The 10,861-nt window shown below is 40.6% G+C and overlaps 1 protein-coding gene across 3 annotated transcripts in view; it reads left to right on the forward strand.

Annotated features, from left to right (window-relative positions):
* Positions 1–10,559, forward strand: part of cdk17 (cyclin dependent kinase 17) — a 324,668-nt gene extending 314,109 nt beyond the window's left edge. For all 3 annotated transcript variants that reach the window (XM_068058765.1, XM_068058767.1, XM_068058766.1), the window contains 5 exons: positions 2,358–2,463; positions 4,493–4,535; positions 4,650–4,740; positions 5,880–5,957; positions 9,092–10,559. In XM_068058765.1, coding sequence (XP_067914866.1) covers positions 2,358–2,463; positions 4,493–4,535; positions 4,650–4,740; positions 5,880–5,957; positions 9,092–9,129 — 356 coding nt within the window. In that variant the 3' untranslated portion in view covers positions 9,130–10,559. The remainder of the gene's footprint in view (positions 1–2,357; positions 2,464–4,492; positions 4,536–4,649; positions 4,741–5,879; positions 5,958–9,091) is intronic.
* Positions 10,560–10,861: the final 302 nt, after the last annotated feature.

Consider the following 10,861-nt stretch of genomic DNA (forward strand, 5'->3'; position numbering starts at 1 on the left):
TATCACCCTTGCACAATAGGAAACTCCTCTGGGAAAGGCTGGAAACAAGGAATGTGGAATTCTCCTACAACTGAGTGACTTGAACTCCAACCAGTTTTCCTGGTCTTCAGTCAATTCTGGGATCAGGACACAACAATAATGTGAAAGTGACCCATCTTCCACTATATCTGACCCAGTTGGCCTTCTGCCTTAATTTCAGGCAAAGAAGTTCTCAGCCTTGACTCTCCTCTAATTTGGAAGGTTCTTAGCATGTAATCTCAACAGACACTTTGCGCTGAGGAGACACAAAACCAAGGCCCTGTCTGCCCCCTCAACTGATCCCGTAAAAGATCCCGTGACACTATTTGAGAGAGCAGGGGTGCTCTCCTTGCTTACCTGGTCACTATCCCACAAGCAACATCATAAAAACAGATTACCTGGTCTTTATCTCATTGCTCTTTATGGAAACTTGCTGCGCACAAATTGTCTGCTGCGTTTCTCATACTATAACAATGACTACACTTCAGAAGTACTTACTTGACAGTAAAGTATTTCGGGATGTCCTAAGGACATGAAAGGCACTATTATAAATTAAAGTTTTCTTTTGTTCTTATTTAACAAATGTGTACTACAATTCTGGATCTGTCACTCCAACAACTTTGCAGGTTGCAGAACAAGATGTGAGACACTCTTGAGACACGAGATCCAGTTGCAAGAATTGACCTGGGCCATTTGGCCCCTCTTTGACAGATGAACCTGTCTGATCATGGATGTCAGGAGCACATTTCAACATGAGGTGGTTGGAGTTCACTCCAAATTTCGAGATATCAGCATAGTAGTCATAGATATCCCAAGTAAAAAGGGTTCTTGCATACCTTTCCTCCATTTCCCCATAAAACATGGGTCAGTATTCCTGTATAATAGCTCGGCATATTTGTCCACTGCACTGCTGAGCTATACAGGTGAAGAAGATCCAAAGTTTGATTCCCAGTTTTATGCTGAATTAACTGATACCCTCAATAGAGGTGCAATGCTTGGCCTTCAGAGCTTTAGTTTGGGAAGGGAAATATAGGCTGGGATTCCTGCTCCTGAACACTCTGATAATCCCTGATTAAAGTGTGTGTAAATAATATCTATCGGTAGAAGACTGTGCCACAATTCAGTGTTGAGGACCAGATATGAATTATGGCCATTTAGACGAGGTACCAGATGGTGACTGGTATCCAGTGAACCTTAGCTCTCCAAGAGGAACGGCAGGGGCATGGAATAAAAAATTGAGAGGAGAAAACTCAAATAATTCTTGTACTGGCCAAAGCATGCTTCTCTGGTTATACGGTTGTCTCTATGAGGAGGCCCAGTCGGATCCTAAAAAGGCAAGAACTGATTCGGATGAATAGTCAGATCCAGCACTGTATACTTTCATTGACGGCATAGCTATTAATAGATTTACTTTGGGAGATTTAGAATTGCAGTAATTGGGTAGAGAAGAGATCACATTGCTGAACTCTTAAGGGCTATTTACTTTACTCTATTTACTTAGGGCTTATAGCACCAAGTAGGGATGGTTTGTCCAATGCTACTATCACAGTCGTAACTTGAATCCACCAGGGTGAGATATACCAATGATTTTTTTTTAATTCATGGGATGTGGGCATCACTGGCAAGACCAGCATTGTTGCCCATCCCTAATTACCCTTGAGAAGGTTGTGATGAGCTGCCTTTTGAACCACTACAGCCCATTAACTTTTCTGTAGCAGTTTGATATAACTGAGTGGCTTGCTTAGCCATGTCAGAGGGGCACTTAAAAATCCACCATTGCTGTGGGTCTGGAGTCACATCTGGGCCAAACCAGGTAAGGACAGCTGATTTCTTTCCCTAAAGGACATGAGTGAACCAGATGTATTTGTTTATGACAATCGATGATAGCTTCAAACTTTCAATTCCAGATTTTTATTAATTAATTGAATTTAAATTCCACCAGCTGCCATGGTGGGATTTGAACCCATCTCCCTCATTAGTTTGGGCCTCCGGACTACTAGTCCAGTGACATTACCACTACACCACAATCTCTCCTATCATGCCTAATGTTGGCAAGTTGGGACATATCACACATTAGAGTGGAAATTGACCACCCGGTGTGTGAATATTTTAAAGGGTGTCCCTTAGGTGGTTCTCCCTTGTCGGTTGATGGCAATTTCTATTTTCACATCCAGGTTGAATTTCTTGTAAAGAATGTGCCATTTCCACGCATTGACATCAATAACTTTGTTGAGCACAGGTTTACAAAAACACTTGTGAAATGGACTGTGAAACGTCAAAATCATGTTAATGTTTTCCATGAGTATCTGCATCATACTAATTGACTTTATTTAATGCAGGAACACCTACAGAGGAGACGTGGCCAGGAATATCTTCAAATGAGGAATTTAAGGCATACAGCTTTCCTAAATATAAGCCACAACCTGTGATAAATCATGCACCAAGGTACTGGTAGTCATACAATGGTTACAGCGCAGAAGGAGGCCATTCGGTCCGTCGTGTCTAAGCTGGCTCCCCAAGAGCAATTCACGTAGTTCCACTCCCTCGCCTTTTCCCTGTAGCCCTGTAAATGTTTTCTCTTCAGATAATTAGCCAATTCTCTTTTGAATGCCTCAATTGAATCTGCCTCCACCACACTCTAAGGCAGTGCATTCCAGATACTAACCACTTGCTGAGTAAAAATGTTTTTCCTCATGTTGCCTTTGCTTCTTTTGCCAATCACTTTAAATCGGTGTTCTCTGGTTCTAGATCCTTTGGCCAATGGGAACAGTTTCTCCCTATCGACTCTGTCCAGAGCCCTCATGATTTTGAACACCTCTATCATATCTCCTCTTAATCTTTTCTTCGAGGAGAACAGCCCCAGCTTCTCCAAACTATCCACGTAACTGAAGTTCTTCATCCTTGGAATCATTCTCATGATTCTTATCTGCACCCTCTCTAATGCTTTAACATCCAAGTGCAATGCACAGAACTGGACACAATACTCCAGTTGAGGTTGAACCAGTGTTCTATACAGGTTTATCATAACTTCCTTGTTCTTGAACTCTATGCCCCTATTTATAAAGTCCAGGATCCTTTATGCTTTATTAACTGCTTTCTCAACCTGCCCTGCAACCTTCAATGATTTATACACATATACTCCCAGGTCCCTCTGGTCCTGCACCCCCTTTAGAATTGTGCCCTTTAATTTATATTGCCTCTTCTCGTTCTTCCTACCAAAATGAATCACTTCCCATTTGTCTGCATTAAATTTCATCTGCAACTTGTCCACCCTTTCCACCAGCCTGCCTCTGTCCTCTTAAAGTTTATCACTATCCTCCTCACAGTTTATAATACTTCCAAGTTTTGTGTCTAATCTTCTTCCTTGGGAAAGATAGATACAAATGCATGGTGAATTGTGTTTATGAATCGGATCAGTTTAATTAAATATGAAATGAATTGTGATTTACATTGTGATAGTCAATGGAGATAAATTGTGCGAACCATGAAAGGTACAAGGAATTGGGAATTTACATCAAGTTAGTAGAGCATAGGCCAATTTAGATGCACTAAGGGAAAATGTCCATGTGTGGCAGATACCTTCAATGTGGATAAATACAGTGCAATGTAGTTAGGTCTGGTAAGCTCCCAAGTATGTGTATGCCATGCAGGATTGCCCATTAAATGTTGTGGCGCAGGAGCGGAACCTCGTATCATAGTGGATAAACACTGAAGGCCCGTGAGTAGTGCAACAAGAGCATTAATGACCTTGTGTAGCTTGTTGGTAAAACTCCATTCAAAATATCACAACTGTTTTTGAAACCTTGCCATTAAACAAACAGTGAACTGGGTAAAGGAATTTAGTGTTTTCAGTGTGAAGACAAAAGTTTGAAATTTAAAACTATCCATTTCTCTAAGTTGCTAAATGTCATGAATAATTGTAGAAGTAAGTTGGGCAGTGACAGGAGAACTTGACCTGATGCAAAAAAGCCATATTCAAGGAAGTTTAGAGTCGAATTATTTTCCACACAACGTAGTGGATATGTGGAATAGATTCCAAACTAAAGCAGTTAATGCTGTGTAGATTAACGCCTTTAAAAACAAGAAATATATGTATGAATTATATTGAAAGTTACAAAGGTTTTCATGGAACTTGATTTCAGTGCTGCTGGGAGCATGGATGAGTCATCTGAGGAATCCTGTAGTCAGAGTGGAATCATATAAGGTTTGAATGAATATACTTCATTGTTTTCAAGGAACATGGGAGTAATTGCACAGAGCTTGATCTTCTTATGGCTTTTACCTACATTTGATTCCTTCCCTTAATAGACTGGTTAGGTAGAATCTGTGGGTAATTTGTACATGTCTTACTTCTCCATAAGTGTGCCTGCCTATCTGCCTCACTCCTGGAGGCATTCATAAAGATGAACAACTATAAGGACAGGTGTGTGTGCTAATGTAACTCCTTCAGCTTGAGACTTGCTTTATCTTATAGATTGGACACTGAAGGAATTGATCTGTTATCCAGTTTTTTACAAGTAAGTTTTAATTCTTGTTGCATAATTGAAATGTTGATCATTGTTTCAACATAGATCAAAGTGATTTTTGCTTTCTTAAAAAAAAAAGTGATAGCTATCTAATGTCCTTTGCAGTACCAGGCCAAGAAGAGAATTTCTGCAGATGATGCCATGAAGCATCTTTACTTCAAAAGTCTTGGAACAAGGGCGCACACTCTACCTGATGGTAAATCATTCACTGCTTCATAATAAGCGGTAATCTTTTAAAAGACTTACTGTTAATTTCCCATGGTGTTACACACAGGATATCAAGACCAAATGTAGATTCCAGGTGAAGTTTTGGTTGGAGACTGAAAGATATTTCGATCAGATCGCACAAACATAATTAAATCTCCATTTTAAAGTCATGTATTCTGCCCTGAAATTTTTCATTCTAAATCTCTATATCCATACTTATAATGGAGATTGTCTTTGTAAACTTACAATTCTGTGATGACACTGTACTGCTGGTAGGATAGGGCTACACCAGGAAGGTGTAATGATAACAACAATTTACATAAGCAGGTTACCATTATAAATCTGGAGATAAGAATTTATAATGGAAGAGTTAATGGCAAGTATGTACAAACACAGGATAGCTTTTGCTCGCTCACTGTCTCTGCATCCTCTTCTGGTTCGGTCTCCCTCTTCTCTCCCAGAACGGTTGTTTTTCTTTACTTTCAGGTGGGAGGTGGTGTGTGATTTAACATGAAGTGGCAGACAAAGGAACTACAGGTTGCATTTGGAAGGGGGATTGTGGGAAAATGTGGCTCTGGGCAACTATAACTCACTGCTTCCATCATGTCCCCTACTCCTTCCCATTTCCCTTCCGGACACATCCTCTTCCATCTTGAAGCACCTGCTTAATGCGCATATCCTCCTCCATGCTTATTTGGACATTCAGTTCACTCTTAACCCATCAACCACTCCCACTAAGGGTGGATGAGGAGAGGCCAGAGACACCTCTCCCTAAACTACTACTCCCCTGTCCCCTACTTCCTATCTGGTTCCCTCAAAGATAATTTGGTTACTTTCAAAATTCTATTTTAAAGAAATTAAATTAAAATGTGGAAAAAACTGCCTCTCTGCTTTTCGTTCTCTTTGTGTCATTATCTGTCTCTATATCTAGGATGATGCCATTTAATTTATGATCAATAATTTTAAAGTGAGCATTTTTTTTGTTTGAGAATTTTTTGCTGTTTCTCTCACAAACAGAATTCCTATTCTGTTGCATTATTCAGATACAGTAACTTCTGATATTTTTGGCCTAAGACTGGCATTGTGTAGCTGAAAGATCTTTTCATTGTCCCTACCCCTTTGAATTAGGTGCCTCGGTTTTTTCGCTAAATGAAATTCAGTTGCAAAAGGATCCTGGCTACAGAACCTCATCATATCCAGAGACAGGTAGGATTTATTGTTTATAGAACTAAAATGGTACATTTGGAAAAAACTGCTGCACTTCACTCATCTACTTCTGCCCAAGAAACCAACCTGCACCTCTGTTTATATTGGTTCCAAACTTGAACCAACTAGTTGGGTGTGCATCACAGTAAGAGCACGTGACCCTCTTTTCCCCACACAGAATAACAACTTCTCACATGGCTATTTTTGCTTTTCCCCCACAGTTGGCAATTTTGAGAGATAGTGTTTAATTAAAGTGAAGCAGGACCCTTTAGCTTTCAGTGAAGTGTCTACTTTTAGTCCGCCTTTTTTTAATTCATTCCTGGGATGTGGGAGTCGCTGGCAAGGCCAGCATTTATTGCCCATCCTTAATTGTTGTAGAGAAGGTGGTGGTGAGCCACCTTCATACATCACTGCAATCCATGTGGTATTGGTCCACCCGCAGTGTGTTAGGGAGGGAGTTCCAGGATTTTGAGCCTGCAACAATGAAGGGACAGTAATATATTTCCAAGTCAGGATGGTGTGTGACATGGAGGGGAACTTACAGATGGTGCTGGTGTTCCCATGCGCCTGCTGCCCTTGTTCTTCTAGGTGGTAGATGTCACTGGTTTGGAAGGTGCTGTTGAAGGGTCTTGGCGCATTGCTGCAGCGCACCTTGTGGATGGTACACCCTGCTGCCACTGTGCATCGGTGATGATGCCCGTAAATGTTTAAGATCGTGGATAGGGTGTCAATCAAGCAGGCTGCTTTGACCTGAATGGTGTTGAGTTTCTTGAGTGTTGTTAGAGCTACACTCATCCAGGTAACTGGGGAGTATTCCCTCACACTCCTGACCTTGCAGATGGTGGACAGGCTTTAGGAAGTCAGGAGGTGAGTTGCTCGCTGCAGGACTCCCAGTCTCTGATATGCTCTTGTAGCCACAGTATTTGTGTGGCTGGTCTAGTTAAGCATCTGGTAAATTATGAATGTTGATGGTGGGAAATTCACTGTTGCTAATGCCGTTGGATGTCAATGGCAGGTGATTAGATTCTGTCTTGTTGGAAATGGTTATTGCCTGGCACTTGAGTGATGCAAATGTTACATGCCACTTACCAGCCCAAGCTTGAATGTTGTCCAGGTCTTACTGCATGTGGGCACAGACTACTTCATTATCTGAGGAGTTGCAAATGGAGCTGAATGCTGCAATCATCAGCGAACATCCCCACTTCTGACCTTATGATGGTCATTGAAGCAGCTGAAGATGGTTGTGCCTAGGACACTACCTTGAGGAAAACGTGGGGCTATGATAATTGGCCTCCAGTAACCACAACCATCTTCCTTTGTGCTAAGTATGACTCCAACCAGTGGCTCCTTGATGCCACACTTGATGTCAAGGGCAGTCTCTCTCACCTCACCTATGGAATTCTAGCTCTTTTGTCCATGTTTGTATCAAGGCTGTAATGAGGTTTGGAGCAGAGTGGTCCGATGGAACCCAAACGGAGAATTGGTGGCGACTTCCCCCACCGCCACCCCCGCACCCCCCCCCCCCCCAAAGCTTGGCGACGGGAGCAGGATTTAAATATTTAAATTAATAAATTACCTGCTCCCGTTGGCCATCCCACTGCCATAGTCCAGTTGGTTGCCGGGACTCCCACGCCTTCAGATCTCCATTCGGAGATCTGAGGCAGAACACTGGTTGGGAGGGGGGAAGTAGGTAAGTTTTCAGAGCCAGGGGTGCTGGTGCAGGAAAAACTAATGTGATTGGTGGGGAGAATGGTGGGAAGGGGTTGAACGTAAAATTTCATAAACTTTGTGGGGGGAAGGTTGGAATCGCAAGATATGTTTTTGGGAAGGGCAATTAATAAATTGTTTAGTCATTGGGGAGGGTGGGAGAGGGGCTTGAATCTTTTATTAAGTTTTTACTTTAATTTTGTTGTACATATAACTTGAAAGATTCAAATGCCATGGAAGGGCTTGAAGCCCTTTAAAAATGGCGTCGGTGCCTGCACAGTGGCGCCTGATGCATTGCCGGGGATGGAGCGCTTACCCACTCTACGTCATTGGGGGCGGTCTGCCCTGGCCAAGTAAATGAACTGCCACGCTAAATATCGCGGCCGTTCCGCGGAGTAAATCCCGCACGTGCGCCATGTAAAATGCAGCCCACTATTTTTGATTATAATTTTGGATGGGCAAACTACCCTGGTGTCGGCAGAAAGAGGCCCAGATGATTTTAATTTCCAGGCCTTATCTGCACGCTTCTGGTCAGTTGCTCACCTGGACTGGCACTAAATAGTTGGCTGGCAGGAGCAGAATGTTGGGTGAAAACAGCCCACTGCCAGGGTCCAAAAGAACAGACCCCAGCACTTAGCTAAGTTACAGGGAGGAGTTTTTGGGAGGGTGTCTTAATGGGTTATCCCAGTACAGGAGAGACCTAATGTTTCCTCATAGGACCCAATGGAGAACTTCTGCTACTCTTGGCTCCACGTGGATAATTAAAGAAAAAAAGTTTTGTGAGTGTCTCTCTTCTGGCCCTAACTCTTTCTCCTGCTAGGTTCACATGGTGCAAAAGCCGACAACATATTCTCCACTCAGGCCACTGGTTAAAATAGCAGTCACACCCCCATGATATTGGAGCTCGTTCTGCATAACTGAAAGAGGAATCCATCTGTTTTCAACAGGTGTCCCCAACTGTTCAGAAGAGCAGACTAAAATAAAATCTGAGGAAGGGGTGAGATATCAGTATTTTTGAATCAGTGAACTGGTGCCTTACCAAAAAAAAACCTATTGCATTGGATAGCAGAGGTCCCTTCAAACAGGTGCATCACCCAAGGGAGGCTATCTGGGCTTATTCCCAAATCCCTTTATAAGGGCTCAGGGCAAACAGTTGTTGCTATAAACCATAAAATATTTTGTGATTTAAAAAAAAAAATCATCTTTATTCATTAGCATTTTTTTCAATGTTCAATATTTTAAGCAAGGGTGATTTTAAGAGTGTGCAGTTCAAAACAATCCAGTATGTAGTATACTGATGTTTTTATACATAAATTGTCAGTTATTGTTCTCTGTGATCCCCCATGAATGCATCGTGAGGAAATAGAATGAGTACTGATAGCAGGAAAGTTGAAACTGGTTCTAATGCATCTCACTTTGTTTTCCAGCACATGGGAAAAACAGAAGACAGAGCATGCTGTTCTAGGCTTTCTTGCAAAATAAGACTTGAGTTCCATTGGCTTGCCATTTTACATAGCAGTTAACCCAGGATTTTGATTTGAAGACAATTTCCATGATTTAGAGTGGATCAGAACTTGAATGTCAACATGTCTCCTTTACTGCCCTTCTTGCGATGTAGTCTTTTCTTCTGATGTGTAGATTGTTTTATATTCGCAAGTCATAGTGAGACATTTGTGTGTGTATATATTTTATATATATATATATATATATGTAAAATATATATACCCCCACACACACGTATATGTGTGTGTATATATGCACACACATTTATAATATGTGTGTATACACACATACACATAAAGGAAAAATAGTTTATGGTTCACCTTTGCTGTTTTATAGCCAGTAGGTTACAGCTGCTGTTGTAACTTCAGCTGCAGTTTTGTGCAGTACTGGAAACAAAGTGCTTATTTATTGGGAATCATTGCTGCTAAATGACTACTGTCCATAAACCACATCATGGTGGTATAGTGGAAAATGTGAGTGGCTTGTAGCATGTTAATACATCTGTTTCTTCTAATAACTATTTCCAGAATTTTGCAGATTTTATGGTGACATTTAGTTACAAATGCTCTTGAATATTTAAATATTTGTAGGGCCTCACCTTTTAAAATATGATTGTAATGAATCTTGTACCATCTAAGTTCATAGTGTAGAACATTTAAATTTGTTCTGAAATCTTGTGTGACCAACAGACAAATGGATTAATGTTTTAAAAAGAATCTATTTAAGGAATTCAGCATCAAATCTGCCTTTTCATTACTAAGCAGCAAATTCATTTTTTTCCTTGTCCCCTTATGAAGATGTGGGAATTCAGAGGGTTCAATTTTGTATCTGATCTCTGATGTTACTTCTGCATCATTTTATAATGATTTCACTACAAACTTATGTATCTCAATGAGTATCATAAGTAGGCTTTTGTTAACAGTAAAAGTATTTGTACGTATGTTTGCCTTTCCAAATAATGGTTTTAGTGGACCTACATTTTAGGATTACTGTTAATATATAATTGTCGATATCAGATTTGTAGCAAATGCAAATAATCATTGACATTATTTCTAGACTTTTACTGTAAACTTATTCAGGGTCCTATCATTTTCATAAATTTCCATAGTTTGTTATTTAACAGTGTTAAGAATATTTTTTGTTTAATTTTATTTGTGAACTGTGATGATGGCATGTTGAAAAAACTGTTTACTTGTATTTTGTGTTACTTGTGACTGATTTAATTGGAATTTTGTAAGAAGGAAAAGGAAACAGATTCATTGGTAACATTGTACATTGGACCACTACTGCTCATCAAAATGATTCCAGGCTGAAATCTGTATATCTAACTAAAACTGCTGTGCTATTTCTGACTGACAGTACTATTTTTGAAAGTATAAATATTACATTGCATTCCTTGTTTTAACTGATCATAGTTTTTGCTTTCTTGTTGTTTCAAGTTTCTGAAACTAAAACGTTTCTACAGTCAATGACGATGATTGGTAAAATTCACTATAATCCCACTGACTCCCACAGCTACCTTGACTACACTTCTTCCCATTTCACTTCCTGTAAGGAAACTCTTCCATTCTCCCAGTTTCTCCATCTCCATTGGATCTATTCTGATTATGCCACTTTACGAACATATGAAGTAGGAGTAGGCCACTCGGCCCTTCGAGCCTGCTCCGCCATTCAATAAGTTCCGGGCTAAACTG

Source organism: Heterodontus francisci, chromosome 27 (genome assembly GCF_036365525.1).
Source record: "Heterodontus francisci isolate sHetFra1 chromosome 27, sHetFra1.hap1, whole genome shotgun sequence".
NCBI lineage: Eukaryota > Metazoa > Chordata > Chondrichthyes > Heterodontiformes > Heterodontidae > Heterodontus > Heterodontus francisci.